The 18,086-nt window shown below is 39.9% G+C and overlaps 1 protein-coding gene across 1 annotated transcript; it reads left to right on the top strand.

The window, feature by feature from the left end:
• Positions 1-270: 270 nt before the first annotated feature.
• On the top strand, positions 271-17,711 carry CDC23 (cell division cycle 23). The gene is made up of 16 exons (XM_026508070.4): positions 271-479; positions 562-634; positions 2,627-2,764; positions 4,254-4,296; positions 5,049-5,154; positions 5,260-5,392; positions 6,922-7,099; positions 7,186-7,283; positions 7,428-7,509; positions 14,932-15,085; positions 15,206-15,325; positions 15,674-15,749; positions 16,055-16,116; positions 16,253-16,331; positions 16,409-16,528; positions 16,734-17,711. The coding sequence occupies exons 1-16, from the start codon at positions 319-321 to the stop codon at positions 16,902-16,904; spliced, it is 1,794 nt and encodes a 597-aa protein (XP_026363855.1). The 5' UTR covers positions 271-318; the 3' UTR covers positions 16,905-17,711.
• The last annotated feature ends 375 nt before the right edge of the window (positions 17,712-18,086 follow it).

The raw sequence follows: 18,086 nt of genomic DNA, 5'->3' as shown, positions 1-18,086 counted from the left end.
CCTACTCCCAGCCCCAGTTTCCCAATCCACCTATTCTAGTTGCTGGTCCCTCTTTGCCCCGCCCAGAGACAATGCCTTTTTTTTTTTTTCTTCTCCTCCCTGCACCCTCTCTAGTTCTAACTTTCCCGCCCCAGTAGGTCTTGACCAATCGGAGATGGGCTTGTCTCTTCTTTCCCGGCCTCTTGGTGACGTTAGAGAAGTAACACCTCTGATTGGATATTCTGGAGCAGAAGCCTACCAGTAACTGGCAGACTTTTTTGGTGCAGACGGACCGCTAGTATTATCGCTGGTGATTGGTTGGAGTGGCAAGACAGGAAAATGGCTGCGAGTCCCTCTGTAGTCCCGGTGGTTGTGACTGCTGCGGTGGGGCCGGTCCTGTCAGCGAGCAGCGATTTCTCAAATTTGCGAGAAATTAAGAAGCAGCTGCTACTCATCGCAGGTCTTACCCGGGAGCGGGGCCTACTGCATAGTAGCAAATGGTGAGATGTCGGGGTCGGAAGGGACTGGACTTGGATCCTTGGCCTTTGGGGCTGTGGATCTAATTCAGTTTGGGTGTTCCAGGTCCGCGGAGTTGGCCTTCTCCCTCCCCGCCTTGCCTCTGGCGGAGCTGCAGCCGCCGCCGCCTATTACAGAGGTAAGGACATCATCACTGCCGACGCTCCTTATCAACCCGAAGAGTTACACCGAGTGCTCTGTCGTTGGATGGAAGCTTACTGCTTATCAGGAACGATTGTCAAGGGAATTCAAGCATTTAAAGAGCTGGATGTTCTAAGCGATCTTATCGGTGTGGGTTTGTCGATCTTTGTAAAGATCTGGTGGTGCTTTACTTAAGCTGGAGAGAATTAGTAAACAGTCCTTGTTTTAAGATTTTCAGCCTTTTAAGGTTTTGTACCCCAGCCCGCTGTTCTTAACGATGAGAAGAATCAAAGGTGGCTTTGGTTTTTTTTTAAGATTTTATTTATTTATTTGTCAGAGAGAGAGCACAAGCAGGGGGAGGGCAGAGGGAGAAGCAGACACCCCACTGAGCAGGAAGCCCGATATGGGTCTCGATCCCAGGGCCCTGAGATCTTGACCTGAGCCGAAGGCGGCCGTTTAACCGACTGAGCCGCCCAGGAACCCCGAGAAGAATCAAAGGTTTTAACAACAGTATGAAACTGGCTTTGGATTCAGATAGTTCTGGGTTCAAATCTCAGCTACACCAGTGACTTTTGGCAACTTACATAATATCCTGAGCCATACGTTTTTCATCTGTGAAATGCAGATAATAATAGTATCTACTTTAAGGAGCTATTCAGAAAATTAAACGAGCTATGAATATATTTTATGTATGATCTATATAACAGGTATTTTTACATAGTCTGTGTAGTAGTCTGAATGATTTCATCATAATCCACTTGTTTTCCTGAAGATGCCATTTTTTGACACCCCCCACATGCACGCACACACTTAAATACAGTGGATATTTCCTACTCCAAAAGGTATAATGGAGATGAGAGAGGGTGGGGAAGGAAAAAAGAAAATGGTGAGTGGATGTGAAAAAGGCCACTAGACTCCTAAGCCAAATGGACACATTTAGGACTAGTTCCAATGAAGAAAACACTGAATATGTGTTGGTTCCAGTTTTGTTCTGGTAGTATTTGCAGCAAGAAGGATGAAGAGAATGAAGTTATTAAAGTTTTAATCAACTTACTCCTAGAATTTGGGGGGATTGTATGCTTTTTTAAACATATATGCATCATCTATTTTATTTACATACAGAATTATGTCTGTGTTCTATTCTTTTTGCAATACTAACATGTCAAAACCTTTTGAAGTATAAAAAATACAAGTAATTGCACAGTAGATTGCATTTTTGTACATATTTGAAAGCCTAGAAGCAGCAGCAAATGTCATATTAATGCTAGACATTTCCATGACTTTTCCACTTTTTCTTCATCAAATCTATGCTACTTGCTCCATTTTACTGATGAAGAAAGGAATTTTCAGAGAAACTAAGTAACTTCCCTATTAATATCATGAAACCAGGAAATCAAGGAATGGCAATTTGAATCCAGGTCCCTAACACTAAACCTATGCAACTTTACACTGCATTTAAAGAAACAATACGCATTTCTGAATGTCTTGGTTTACTTTTTAAATTTTTAATTTTTTCCCCCAACTTTTTATTTTGAAAAAAAGTTCCATAACCTTAGGGGGCGGTTAAACGTCTACCTTCGACTTGGGTCATGATCTCAGGGTCCTGGGATGGAGCCCCACATCGGGCTCTCTGCTCAGGGCGGGACCCTGCTTCTTTCTCTCCCTCTGCCCCTCCCCCTGCTTGTGTTCTCTCTCTCTCTCTCTCTCTCTCTCTCCTCCTTTCTCTGTCTGTCAAAAAAATCTTTTTTTAAAAAGTTACATAACCTTAGGTTATAATAAAATAATATACAAAAGTAATTTACATATATATGTATATGTAAATAAATATATGTGCACACATATGTATGCTAGGTTTTTGGGAGGAAAAAAATATTTTTCTTACATCTTAAAATAAATGAATATGCTTCTTTTTTTTAATGAATATGCTTCTTAAATTTGAATTTTTGTTGTCTTCTTCTCTAACACTTACATAAACTTGTCTCTCTTCTAGGAGGATGCCCAGGATATGGATGCTTACACCCTGGCCAAAGCCTACTTTGATGTTAAAGAGTATGATCGGGCAGCACATTTCCTGCATGGCTGCAATAGCAAGAAAGCCTATTTCCTATACATGTATTCCAGATATCTGGTGAGGGCCATTTTAAGATGTCATTCTGCCTTCAGCGAAGCATCCATATTTAATACCAAGGGGGAAAATTGTAATATTTTAAATAGTTTAGCAGTTTACTTGTTAAATGTACTTTATAAATACTTAACAGTAATAAAGAAGGTGTCATAAAGTTGAAAAGTGATGGTATAAAAGAAAATATTTAAACTATGTATTTTTAACATTTTATTTATTCATTTGACAGAGAGAGAGCACACGCAAGGGGAGGGGCAGAGGGAGAGGGAGAAGCAAACTGCCCACTGAGTATGGAGCCCCATGTAGGGCTTGATTCCAGAACCCTGGGATCATGACCTGAGCCGAAGGCAGACGCTTAACCGACTGAGCTACTAGGTGCCCTAAAATATTAAAACTATTGATAAGGGTGCCTGGCTGGCTCAGTTGGTGGAGCATGTGACTTTTGATCTCTTGGGGTTATGAGTTTGAGCCCCACATTGGGTATAGAGATTACTTTAAAAAATGAAATCTTTATTAGTGTATTTTTTAAAGATTTATTTATAACTCACGACCCCAGGATCACAAGTCGAATGCTCTTCTGACTGAGCCAGCCATGTGCCCTGATAATGTTCATTATTGACAAAGGTGTGAGGTAGTAGACTCCCTATTTTAGTAGTAAAATTTCATAAAGACATTTTGAAAGTCAATTTTGGCAGATTATGTCCATTTGAAATACTATGACCAGATGATTCTATTTTAAGAAACTTGTCCAGTAGAAATACTTCAATATATGTACAAGGATATATGAATAGGGATATTTATTAAAGTATTTTTTGTGATAGCCATAAAATGTCAATAACCTAAATAATCATTGTTAATTCTTGCCTGAAGTATTCCTTACTATGATTTTGCCAAATGATGATTTTCCACACCTTTGTTCTCTCCACGTTTACTGCTTGCCACTTGGCATTCTACTGTACATGAGCTTTCCCTCCCCATCTCCATTTATTTGTTTAATATCAGTGTGAACTCAAAGATTCCTATATTTTTGTTTATAATTTAGTACTGTACTTAATTATCTTGGTGCTCAAGTTATTCCAGATTTGACCATTGGGAGCCCTTGAGTTGTTTAAGAGTAGTGACCATGGGGTGCCGGGGTGGCGCAGCTGGTTGAGCCTCTGACTCTTGGTGTCCGCTCTGGTTTGATCTCATGGTTGTTGGATCCAGCTCTATGTTGGACTCCACACGCAGTGCAGAGTCTGCTTAGGACTCTCCCTCTGCTCCTCTTCTCTGCTCTGCTCTCTTTCTGTTTCTCTGTCTCTGTCTCACTCTAAAATAAATAAATAAATAAATAAATAAATAAATAAATCTTTACAAAATGAAAAAGAGTAGTGACTAGTAGTATTTGCCATTTTGTTTGGACTTGGGCCCTTTAGCTGGAATCAGGTTGCTAGTTTTTAGAATGAGTTTCAAAATAAACTGGGAAAAGACCTTTTCATTGATTTTTCTCTTACAGTCTGGAGAAAAGAAGAAGGATGATGAAACAGTTGATAGCCTAGGTATGAATTTCTTTCTCTTATCTTTTGGGCTAAAGCAGGGGTTGCACACTCAAATGCCTACATGAGCCAGGCAGGTAATACAAATGTGTGAAGTGGACCTAGGAGGTCTGTTACAAATGGGGGAACACAACTTCCTGCTTGTTACATACCTCTGGCTGAGGGCTGCCTTGGGGAAATGTGGGCCTAGTGTTGTCAAGGCTTTCTTCCCTTGGCCCTACCCCATTCTTTGGAAATTGAAGCTGGAAATACAGGTTTTTATTTGAGGCTTGTGATTTTTAAACATTGGTAACTATTTCAAATTTTTAAAAACCTCTGCGGTCCTGGGGTGCCTGGGTGGCTCAGTTGGTTGATTTCGGCTCAGTTCATGATCTCAGGGTACTGAGGTTGAGCCCCCCCACTACAAGCTCCACGCTCAGCTAGGAGTCTGCTTGAGATTCTCTCTCTCTCCCTCCCTCACGTCCCCCCACTTATGTGCGCGCATGCTCTCTCTCTGTCTAAAATAAATAAATTAATTAAAAAAACCCCCAAAACCCAAAAAACAACCTCTGTAGGCCTAACAAAATATGGCTGCAGACCAGTTATCAGTTGTAATTTCAGGAACAAAGTAAATGGATTGTGTAAGATGTTGTTGGCCACTTCTCAGCATTTGCTGTAAGTTCTAGTTGTAACTTTGGTTGATGTCAAAGGGAATGTCTAGGTCTATGAAATGAACGTTGGCGGTCTTTCCTTATATCTGAGATTTTGTTTCCCAGGTCCCCTGGAGAAAGGACAAGTAAAAAATGAGGCACTTAGAGAATTGAGAGTGGAGCTCAGCAAAAAACACCAGGCTCGGGAACTTGATGGATTTGGCCTTTATCTGTAAGTGTTAGAGTAATTTGGATTTTTCTATATCATTTTCTCCTGAGTAGAAGGGAGGTGTTATGAAACATTAACCTCTCCTGTAATTGTTTCTTGCCTTCCTAGATACGGTGTGGTGCTTCGAAAACTGGACCTAGTGAAAGAGGCTATTGATGTGTTTGTGGAGGCTACTCATGTTTTGCCTTTGCATTGGGGAGCCTGGCTAGAACTCTGTAACTTGATTACAGACAAAGAGATGGTAAATTGAGAAATTTATGTGAAAGACTCTCTTCTCCAAGTCTTGTGTAATTCTGTAATGGGATGGGAAGAGAGAGGTTTGCTAAACCTTTACTTGTAGCTAAGTCCTTGCTCCTTCTCTAATCTCTTTCACTGTTGGAATTTCAGTCTTCCTTTGAAAGTCTGATGTCTGGCTCTTGGCTGGTAGTTGCTGTTGGATTTGTGTGTAGATATATTAGAGTATCTTCTCTTTATTTCATGTTTTCACATTCAAGTTTTACTGTAACTTGTTGTATAGACTAAATGTTAGTATACTTTGTTTCCTCATTCCAAAGATGCCACAGGAAAGGTTTCTCTGATACCAAGGATTGTATTAAAAACATTTTTAAGGTCTCTTCTGGGCTGTCCTAGGACTCTATAAAGATTTACAGATTTGTTAATTAATGAAATAATGTATATGAAACTGCTTTATAAACTGCAGTCATTTTATTAGTCATTGTTAGAGGACATTTTCTATAGAGTTTATTTTGCCATTCTTCAGTAGTTAATGGAATTGATAATATACTTCATTTTGCTGACTTTAAAGAGCCAAAGACTGGTTGATTTCCCCCAATAATGACATGTGCTGCTAAATCCGTGTCTGAAATCTTATCTTGGTTTACTCATATTCAATATTTCTAACTGCCTACTAGAGTTTCATTGAAAGTTTGTTTTATCTTTGAACTCAAAATATGCAAAACCAAGTTTCTGATCTTGCCTGCCAAATTCTTTCTTCCTTCCAGCTTGAGAGACTCCCTTGATAGCATCACTATTTCTCAAGACACTCAGTCTTGATGCCGCACAGTCATATTTGTTCTTTCTCTTAATCTCCTTTCATCTAGTCAGTTGCCAGACCTCGCCATGGTTTCCTTCTTGTATGCATCTCTTTCTCTTAGTTTTCTTTGCCATCTTGGTTTTCAACTTAGATTTATTACTTAAAATTAATAGCTACTTTCCTATCTAGCTTTTCCATTTATACACTCCCATTCCCAAACTATTGTATATACCGTTTTCACACTTAGTCTTAAAACACCCATGTCATTGTGTCATTCTCTTTCCAAAAATTGTAGTGGTTTCCTATTGCATCCCACTTCCTTTTGCACCATAGGACCTGCCCTACCAGTTCAGTCTTATTTTTTTCACTATTTTTGAGCACATAGCCTCCCCTTAAACCAAGCTAGTTTCTTCATCCTATTCACACACACTCATCAGGATTGTTTTGCCTATCTTTATGTCTTTTTCTCTTCCTCTCTTTTTCTTTTCAAGTTCCATCCATCCTCTAAGATTCACCCCAAATCCTATCTTTTCTTTGAAGTCTTCCTCAACTAGGTCATTCCTCCCTGTTGTGCTTGTGAGTCCTCTTCACTTGATTGAATTGCCCTTATTCATTGTTAGGTGCTCTCATAAAGTTTTGGTGATAAATTTCTTTAGACAATAAAGATAGTTCCTTGATGTTCATTTGGGAGAGAGGTCAAAGTATATTAAGTGTGTCCCTCTCTCTCCTGCTGCCAGCTGAAGTTCCTGTCTTTGCCAGACACCTGGATGAAAGAGTTTTTTCTGGCTCATATATACACAGAGTTGCAGTTGATAGAGGAGGCCCTGCAAAAGTATCAGAATCTCATTGATGTGGGCTTCTCTAAGAGCTCATATATTGTTTCCCAAATTGCAGTTGCCTATCACAATATCAGAGGTGAGTGAATAAGGACAATGAAATACCATCAAATCCTGAAGGTGGCACTGTGTTGTTTTCTAATCTTTCTTATCTTCTTTCTACAGATATTGACAAAGCTCTCTCTATTTTTAATGAACTAAGGAAACAAGACCCTTACAGGATTGAAAATATGGACACATTCTCCAACCTTCTTTATGTCAGGGTGAGCTGCTTTGCTTAGACTTGATCAAGCTCTTCTGTGCTTTAATCTCCTGGGTTGGATTGTCACTGAGTGGCATTAGCTATGAGAAAAATAGTTCAGGGGGTTCCTCACTGATGCTTAGATTGTCTTTCTCTTTTCTTCCAGAGCATGAAATCTGAGTTGAGTTATCTGGCTCACAACCTCTGTGAGATAGATAAATATCGTGTAGAAACATGTTGTGTAATTGGTAAGAGTCACTACTTTTTTTTCTTTTAAGATTTATTTTTATTGTAAGTAATATTAATTAAAAATAACAGTATAAAAGCATCAAGGATTATAAAATTATATATTATAGAATGTAAAAGGTGGGTATAATCCCACCCCCAAGATTGTTCAGTGAACATGACTCCAGAATATTTTTCTGTGTGAATGCTAAAAATGTGTGTGTGGGTGCATGTGTGTGTATAACTTGCTTGCAAAAACTGTATCAGTATACACACTGATTTGTAACTTGCTCTTTTTTTTTTAACTTAACAATATATGTTTTCTGTCTTTTTATTTAGTACATCCAGATTTGTGTTATTTTTGATGGCTATTTAGTATTTTATTACACAGATGTGCCATCATTTTTATGTAATCATTTTCTGTTATGCAAGTTGTGGCCACTGTTTGTTAATATAAAAATAGTTTCAGGAACCATCTGTGTGTGTGTGTGTGCGTGCGCGTGCACACACACACACAAAATGGTGGTTTTATTAATGCACAGGGACAGGACCTGTAGGCAGAAAGAGTTGCTGCACTGGGGTCTTGAGGAGTGGTGATTATATACTTCAAAAGACCTTTCATATGCTAAAGAGGACTACCTACAAGATACCTGCAAGACACTGGAGGCCTTGCCATTGTCAAGTTAAGGTTGTTTTCCCCTCTGGCAAGGTATTGGCATTAAGATAGCTGGGAGATTCTTGAAAGAAAGTCACACCTGTCCCACCCAGGAGTGGGGGCGTTGGGGGAGGTTGCAGGGTGTCAGCTTATGCTTTGTCTTCAGCTTGCCTTCTGCTCCCTCATCATTTCCCCCCCCCCAAACAATTTTGACCCTTAAATCTTTAAGGTTGTTGAAGGTGGTAGGTATCATCTTCTTTAACTTCTTCCTGCTGATTAGGGGCATAGAAATGTACCTACCTAGGGTCAACATTGGTCCGTTGGGGAACACAGAGGGGAGTTATGAAAGGGGAGGCAGCTGAATTCAATGTATGTGGTCAACATACATGAATCTCTTTGAGTAGAAGGGATCATCTGTCGAAGTCATGTAGGGATGGAGTCTCAGGACCAAGCAGAGAGATACTGAAGAAGACAATGCATTAAGATTAGTATGGCTATAAGAATGAGAAGTCCAGGGGCGCCTGGGTGGCACAGCGGTTAAGCGTCTGCCTTCGGCTCAGGGCGTGATCCCGGCATTGTGGGATCGAGCCCCACATCAGGCTCCTCTGCTGTGAGCCTGCTTCTTCCTCTCCCACTCCCCCTGCTTGTGTTCCCTCTCTCGCTGGCTGTCTCTATCTCTGTCGAATAAATAAAAAAAAAATAAAATCTTTAAAAAAAAAAGAATGAGAAGTCCAATAAGGAGATGCTTAATAGTTGACCATAATTTTCCTCCAGTCCAGGAGTTTAAAGCAATCACTAAAGGAAAGAGAGATCATTTAAAGCACCAATTTGAGTGTCCATGTCAGTTAAAAACCCAGAAATATTTTTGTGGTAATCTGGAATGTATACTCAGCATTCTGTTTTTATGATAACGCGAGTTCTACCTTTGAAAAAATTAAAACACCTACTGCCATTCTGTTTTGTAAAGCTGCTTTACACATTTGTATTACTTTAGTATTTAATAGAGAAATGTTATTTTGAGTGTCATTTAGGGATTTGACCATGTACTTATTAAGAGCTTCTGTGTGTCAAACAGCAACCTCCAGTCTTAAAGAGGGAACAAAGATGGATGCCAGGTGGTCATACAAGGAGATACAGAACATGTCCACCACTGTTTTAAATCGGGAAGTTTACCTCGGTTGGTAATGATTTTAATAATGCATCTGTGCATCCAGGCAGAACCCAGAGTACAGTGGCCTATCCAGCCTGGGGGAAGCCATGGCCACAAGTTAGAGTTGCATAGCCATTGGGTCCCAGCCAGGAGGCAACCATCTAATACTGGGCCTCCTTGAACTGCAGTCAGGATTTCAAGGGCTACTTGGTTTTGGAGGGCCATTCTTTGAATGTGAAATAATTTCAGGCCCATATTGGATTGGGGAGTTACGGCTTGATAATAATCTCCTTTTCTTTAAATTGCTCCATGGGCATATAGGACTAGGAAGGCATATTTGGAGTCAGTATAAATATTTTTAAGGCTTTTGTCAAATGCAAAGCACAAGTGGGTGCTATTAATTCTGTTTTGGGGGCAGACGTGTTTGCTGACAGGGCTTTGGCCTCAACAGTCTGAGTTAGACTGACTATAGCATACCCACCTTTTCTTACCCCTTTTTCATGACACGACTGCCATTGGTAAACCAATTGTCGTCTGCATTTTTATTAGGGGAATCTTTTAAATCTGGTTGACTAGAATAAGCAAGATCAATGATCTCTGAACAGTTATGCTCTATAGAAGCTATGATGGTTAGGTCCAGGCATAAGGTTAGCCGGGTTTAAAGTTTGACAGGTTTTAGGTATTACTTCAGGCATATCTGTAAGCATTGCCTGGTGTTTAATAAGTCATTTTCCCATCATCCATTGGTGGCTTTTGGTCTCTAAGACACTCTGGACCTGATGTGAAGTCATTACAGTCAGGGACTGTCCCATAGTGAGCTTTAAGGCTCCTTTTACCAGGAAGGCTGTTACACACTTGGCTAAAGCCTTTGTTTGCAATTGTATCTCAGTAGAGGTGGCTTCTAGGATAAATATGACTATGAGGGATGAAACCATCAAGAAGCCCTGTTTGTTTGAGGTCTAGCCTTGACAATATTCTAATTACAAGGAATCACTGGCAAGTGGGAGAAGACTTGTCAAGAGATAAGGGCATCCCCGGGTGCATCATCTGATCAGGAACCATCTTTGTTTGTGTACATTTATTTTTGCATGTTTATGCAACTATTTCTGTATAAAATCTTCTTAACAGTGAAGGGTGGTTCAAAGGTGTGTATAGTTTAACCTTAATATTACTGAAAGTTGATAAGAATTTCTAAACCTCTGAAAAGAGATGAGAGTCCCTGTTTCTCTGTATACGGGTATTTCAATCTTTGCACTATCGACATTTTGGGCTGATAATTTTTTTTGTAGTGGGTGCTGTCCTGTGCATTGTAGGGTGTTAGCAGTATCCCCCTCTTCTACCCACTAGATGCCAGCACCCCCTCTCCCCCCAGTTGTGACAACCAAAGATGCACACAGATACTGCCAACTCTTGGGGTTAGAATCATCCGTGGTTGAGAACCATGGCCCTATGTACTCCACCACACTAGTGTGACCTGATCAGTTGGCATCAACACATCAGTGGCCACTTTTGGATAAAAGTAAGCTTGGTTGTTTGTAATTGAAAGTCTAGCTTCCCTGGAAACGAAAGGGAGATGTCTGTTGCTGGGTGTTTGATGACACTACGTTGAGATCATACATTCATATCTTTCTAGGTCAGGAAGTTCTTAATAAACTGATAGAATTTCAGTCCATCAATTCACTATTTTTAGCCCTTGAGGAAGTTGTGTTCATTATGGGAAAAAAGCATTAAAATATATATATATATATATATATATATAATAGGACCTATTGGACATAGGTGAAAGTAGGAATAAATGATCTTTTCAGTGTCAGCATTATGAAGAAAAGATAAAGTCTATTAAGATGAGGGCAGAACTCTCTTTTATTCAGACAACATCTTTTGAGCATCTTCTGAGTGCCATGCACTGTGCCAAATTTGGTTTTGTAGTACCTACCCTCATTGCCTATTGAGGAAGTCTAATAAAATAACTATAATGCAATGGGTCAAGTGTTAGGATTGAGGTAAACTGAAGATACTAAGAGAGTACATATGAAAGATACCTGCTCTGGCCTGTGATTAAGTAAGTCTTCTTGAGAAGGTGGTGCTTGAAGGCTGGGCAGAAGTGTAAGAGTTCAGTAAGGGAGGAGAAGGATTGACTTGGGAAGGGCATTGCACTGCAGAGGGACTGAAGTATGAAACAGGCATTGTGCCTGAAGTAGCTCCGTGTCTGGAAGCATGGTGTGGGTGGTGGGAATGTTCACAAAGGGGCCAAATATTGAAGAGTCTTCTATGCCTTGCTGAACATTCGGATTTTATTTTGAAGGTGATAGGAGTCTTCTGAAGGATTTTGAATCAGAGAGTGATGAAAGTTCTCAGATTTTCATTTTCAAATGATGACTGGAGACAACATGCTGGGAAGATTAGAAAAAGGGCAAGACTAGAAGCAGGGAGACCAGCTAGGAGACTTTTGCAATAATCCAGTCTAGGGATGATGCTGAGAGCCTACACTGAGGTATTGGCACAAGGGATGGAGAGAGGCTGTTGGATTTAGAAGATATTTAGGAAATAGAACAAACAGGAATTGGCAACTGGGTAACAGTGCCCTGTCTGTGAAAAAAGGGAACAGAGGTTGGGGAGATAAGGAACAATCTTTTTTTTCACCTCTTAGAGCCAATTAAAATCAAAGGAGGCATATATGAAGAGTAATGATTTAGGAGTTTCTTGTTTTTTTAATAATCTTGAGGTGAACGCTTTTTTTTTTTAGATTTTATTTATTTGAGAGAGAGAGAGCAAGAGAAAGCACAAGCAGGGGGTTTAGGGGGAGGAAGGGAGAAGCAGACTCCCCGCTGAGCAGGGATCCTGACAGGGGGGCTGGATCCCAGGCTCCAGGGATATGACCTGAGGTGAGGGCAGATGCTTAACCACCTGAGCCACCCAAGTGCCCCTTGAGGTGAACTCCTTAATGAACTGTTTTTTTTTCTCCGCATATCTGTAAATGCCTAGCACAGTGCATGACATAGCCAATAAATGTTTGTTGAATTCAGCCCACCTACCTTAAAAATAAAAAAATAAGGAATATTAGTTTATGACAAAAAATACACTTCAGCTTTTACATTGTAGCCAATTCAGAGGAATTAAAAAAGAGAAAGAAGGATGGAGAGAAGAAAAGAAACTAAGGACCTGAGAGAGAATGAACCCTCATATGAATTCAGTGGTGGCAGGGATCTCCTGTTTGTTTAGTCCTTGCTTCTGCTCTTATGTCGTGATATGAATTGATTGTTTCCTTCTGTGTCTTTTCTGGAGTCCCAATCTCTGAGAGACAGCACTTTATGTATATATAAAACAGCATATACTATAGTGTGGCATAGTTAAGTTTGGACTCTGGAACCAGACTACTCAAGTTTAAATCTTGGTTCTACTTATTACTAACTAGCTGTGTGACCTTGGACCTAACCTGTCTATGCTATAGTTTTCTCATTAATAAAGGGATAACAGTAAATTTTTCTCTCAGGTAGTTGTCATGAGGATTAGATAAATTAATGCCTAGAAAGCACTTACAACAATGTAGATTGCCCAGGATGTTGTATCCATTCATTATATTTTAGCTCTTCCAAATGAGATTTAAAAAAATCTCATTTACTGATCTTTGCTCAAAACTTGGCTTGTTCTGACTTCTTTAATATCTTCATCATCCTCACTCCTTTAGTACCTAGGGCTTATATAGGCCTATATCCCTTTTTCTGGGTGGGGAATCAATATTTTGACCTAGAAATATACCATGTTGATACATATAGCTTTCATTCCTTCCTTTTCCCTATTCCCCAGCTAATAACAGTTTAGGTTATTTTTTCATTTTTACCATGAGACATATTCTGCTTCATAGCTACATTAGAAACAGGATTTGTGGGATTTTTAAATTATTTAAGTATAATGTATTAGTTTCAGGTGTACAACACAGAGATTTGACAGTTCTGTATATTACTGAACACTCACCAGGATAAGCGTAGTCACCATACAGTTATTACAGTATTATTGACTGTATTCCCTATGCTGTACTTTGCATTCTTTGACTTATTTATTTTATAACTGGAATTTTGTACCTTTTAATCCCCTTTCAGTTGTTCTTTTTTGTAAAAAAACAACTCATTCTTTTTCTAAAAATAGCTTTATTGAAAAAAACAGCTTTATTGTGGTATAATTTACATACTATAAAATTTACCAACCCTAAGTTTACAGTTCAATGAGTTTTTGTAAATTTATACAGTTGTGTAACCATAGCCATAAATCCAGTTTAGAATATTCTGGCACCCTTGGAAGTTCTCTTGAGTGTGTTTGTGGTCAGTCCCCCTTGCGTCCCCCAGCAGCTACAGATTTGCCTTCTAATTCTATATTTTGCCTTTTCTTGAAATTTTCATGTAAGTGGAATCTTGGAATATTTAGTCTTATTGTCTGGCTTCTTTCACTTAGCTGTTTCTGAAGTTACCCATGTTGTATCATGTATCGTAGTTCTTTCCTTTTTAATGTTGACTAGTATTCCATTGTTTGGATATATACATTTTGTTTATCCATTTACCAATTGACATAAGACAAACGGCTTCTGTACCCTTTTTGCAAATAAAATCTTCAACTGAATCCCCAAAGCTTTCACTTGTTCTTTTCAAGAACAATGCTAATAGACCTGTTTTGATTCTTGTGGGAGAGAGGAGCTCAGAGCTCTACCTTTTTATCCCTTGAGGTACCTCTTTAGAAACCTAGGAATATAGTTGGAACACTGCCAATCTAAAGCATACTGTAGAAATTTCCTACCTTTTTTTTGGTTGTTGTTGTTTTAATATTTTATTTATTTGTCAGAGAGAGAGAGCACAAGCAGGGGGAGCAGCAGGCAGAGGGAGAAGTGGGCTCCCCACTGAGCAAGAAGTCCGATACGGGACTTGATCCCAGGATTCTGGATCATGACCTGAGCTGAAGGCAGACGCTTAACCTACTGAGCCACCCAGGCATCCCTTCTTACCCTTTGTTAAGAAAATGTGGATAATTAAGGAGGGCATGTGATGTGATGAGCACTGGTGTTACATGCAACTAAAGAATCATTGAACATTACATCAAAAACTAATGATGTATTATATGTTGGCCAATTGAATTTAAATTTAAAAAAAGGAGAAGAAAAAGAAAATATGGATAAATGCTCTATCCAGATGAAATTAACTGAAGAAAAACTTGAAGTGTTAGGAGACGCCTTTTTTTTTTTTTAAAGATTTTATTTATTTATTTGACAGAGATAGAGACAGCCAGCAAGAGAGGAAACACAAGCAGGGGGAGTGGGAGAGGGAGAAGCAGGCTCCCAGCGGAGGAGCCTGATGCGGGGCTCGATCCCAGAACGCTGGGATCACGCCCTGAGCCGAAGGCAGACGCTTAGTGACTAAGCCACCCAGGCGCCCCAGGAAACGCCTTTTTTTTTTTTTTTAAACCAGAACGTGTGATAGATGCACTATATTTCCCAAGGGAATGATGATGTTCCCTTTATGTACAATTTGGTTTTTCTGCAAACTCTTTGGGGGAATGGGTTATGGTTCATGCCTGCTCTGTGGAATGCTATTTTAATCGACTTATATTTTTACCTGTCTGGTTATTCATAAATCTTTTTTATTTTTCAATCAGGCAATTATTATAGTTTGCGTTCTCAGCATGAGAAAGCAGCCTTATATTTCCAGAGAGCTCTGAAACTGAATCCTCGGTATCTTGGGGCCTGGACACTGATGGGACATGAGTACATGGAAATGAAGAACACATCTGCTGCTATTCAGGCTTACAGGTGAGTTTCTAGTTGAGGGGTGAGGTGGAGGGGATTACTCTGATGTTAGGAGCCTCTCTTGAGCCTACAAGTCGCTAACCTCGATTCTGCCCTCTTACCAGTCTCTCTTCCATTTCTTAGACATGCCATCGAGGTCAATAAACGGGACTACAGAGCCTGGTATGGGCTTGGACAGACCTATGAAATCCTCAAGATGCCATTTTATTGCCTTTATTATTATAGACGGGCCCATCAGCTTCGGTAAGTCTGACCAGTGAATGATGTGTTTGTTATGAGAAGAGCTCATACTTTTCTTTATCTTTTACCTTTGATAGCTACTGAAGAATCACAGTGAGTGAATGGTTTTGACTCTTAGAGACCTGGGTTTAAACATGCTGTATGTTTTTTGGTCATTTTTTTTGTAGTGTATTCTAATGGGATAATAGTGTAATTGTGAACACAAAGCAATATAATTATATGAAGTATTGGATTAAAGATTAATTACTGTATAGATTTGAAATAGTGGTCAATGATGGTGTTTCCTGAAGGGAGGACTTTAGTTTTTTTTTAAAGTCTTTGCTCCGACTGCCCGTTCCTCTTTTTTCTTAGGCCCAATGATTCTCGTATGCTGGTTGCTTTAGGAGAATGTTATGAGAAACTCAATCAACTAGTGGAAGCGAAAAAGGTACCTGCAATTGGGTCCTGGAGAATTTGAGTGGAAATCAGCAGTTTGGATAAAGGGTTGGACTCTCTGTGCTCTAATTGTCCTTCATTCTGATCTATCTGCATACGAAAGTCTTAAGTATTTATAGGCTCATAGGCTAAAAAGCAAAGTGGGGCTGACATCATCAGTGAGAATATCGGTCTAGTAAAAATGCTATGCATTCTCTAAGTCCACACTTCTGGGTGGCTTGTAGCACTTGAGCCTTTATGTGGTAGGTCATGGCATATGGAACCATGGTCAAAGTGACCAGTTTATTTTTTTGACAGTGTTATTGGAGAGCTTATGCCGTGGGAGATGTGGAGAAAATGGCTCTGGTGAAACTGGCAAAGTGAGTGAAAGGAGTGAAATGTTGTTGTTATTTCTGTTGGCTTCTCTGGTATGGTGCATCACGTGCTTTTTTTTTTTTTTTATCACTAGCTTGCTTTGAGATCCGATTTGTACTTACAGACCAATTTATTTTGTAGGCTTCATGAACAGTTGACTGAGTCAGAACAAGCTGCCCAGTGTTACATCAAATATATCCAAGATATCTATTCCTGTGGGGTATGTGTCATGAACATGAGAATTGGGTTGCTGATCTCGTCCTGACCACTTCAGTCACTCCTGCTTTCCCTGTCTAGGAAATAGTGGAGCACCTGGAGGAGAGCACTGCTTTCCGCTATTTGGCCCAGTACTATTTTAAGTGCAAGCTGTGGGATGAAGCTTCAACTTGTGCCCAAAAGTGTTGTGCATTCAACGATGTGAGTAGCAGTTCTTTATTCAAGGGTTTGGATTTTAGGCTCAAACTTACGATCTTTACTGTGATCGGAGGGTAGAAGATGTCAGGTGAGGAAGCTAAGTGGAAAGGCTACCTTGACCTGTGAAACTTTCATATCAGCGTTTTAGAACTTGTTTTTGAGAATAGCCTTGGACATATTTTGAAACAGTTGCCTGACTTTGTTTCAGACCCGGGAAGAAGGGAAGGCCTTGCTCCGGCAAATTTTACAACTGCGAAACCAAGGCGAGACTCCCTCTACTGAGATGCCCACTCCCTTTTTCCTCCCTGCCTCACTGTCTGCTAACAACACTCCCACACGCAGAGTTTCTCCACTCAACCTATCTTCAGTCACACCATAGTTGGCTACTTTCAAGCCATCACATTACTAGACCCATGTTAAGCCTTACCTCTGTGTAAGGAACGGTCACGGTCTGTTCTTCCAAGGACCGTGGTTTTTTTGTTTGTACAGCTCCTTGGGGACAGTTTATAGAATTACCTTTGGTGTAGACTAATAGAAGAATCCTGGCAGCAACAGAAATTGTCTTTTGCCAGTTAGAAGCACTTCTATTTCCCTTCTGTTCAGAGAGGGGCTACGGATCTTGGCCTTCTTTCCGCCCCCTCTAGAAAACCACCCTTTAACAGCACTTTAGCACAGGCAAGGCTTACAGGAGCAAAGTTTTAATGCTGCTGGGAGTGAGAGATTTCTTAGAGAGGCATGGAAGGGAGAAAAGTTTGCCATTCTACCCTCTGCAGGCAGTAGGGCACTGTGTACCCCAGGAAGGTCAGGGCACTGGATAGACATGATCTCATCATTCTTGGATTTACAAGCATGACTATGCTCTCAGAGGTAAGATTTGAACAGAGTGAAGCTGTACATTTGTTCTTGCTTTGTGGAGACAGTCTTCTAAAACATTTTAAGGACTCTTCCTGGAAGCTTTCAAATAGAAAGGAACTTACTAGAGTTGAATCAAAGAAGGGACAAAAAGAATCTTACTTTGCAGGGAACTGTTGATGGCAAAAGAGCCTATGGAGTTAGCTATCCCCTTACTAAAGCCTCTTTGCTAAAGAGGCAGGATTAATGGATAATTTCATGGACATTCAGGAGTGTTGTTTTGTGACTATATAGACAAGAATAAACTCACCTCAAGCTGGTCTGTTGTAATAAATATTTTTGTTGTAGTTATTTTTCTCCTCATCTCTGACAAAATGGTTCTTTTCAGCCATCACTTGTTTAGATAAGGTAAAAGGAAGCATTCTTGCTGTGTTCTTGGACGGTTTTAGGCCTGTGCATGTGTATTCAGTAGGAGGTAATATGTTATGACTATAGTGTCCGCTGTAATAAATTTGAACTGTAGATGCCATGGATTATTCTGAGCTCAGGGCCCAGCCTTCCTTTACTGTTTCCAGAACAAGTTTGTTACCCATTCACCTCTTAAGGAATGACACTTCATTTTATATTAAGGAAGGTTTAAAGTATCTAATGTCCCTTGAATTCATTTCTTACAAAGCTTTTCTTGGCTTAGCTGTACAGTAGTTACACA

Source organism: Ursus arctos, unplaced genomic scaffold, assembly GCF_023065955.2.
Source record: "Ursus arctos isolate Adak ecotype North America unplaced genomic scaffold, UrsArc2.0 scaffold_5, whole genome shotgun sequence".
Classification (NCBI taxonomy): Eukaryota; Metazoa; Chordata; class Mammalia; order Carnivora; family Ursidae; genus Ursus; species Ursus arctos.
The sequence above is the reverse complement of the archived record's forward strand: the minus strand, read 5'-3'. Positions and strand labels throughout refer to the sequence as shown.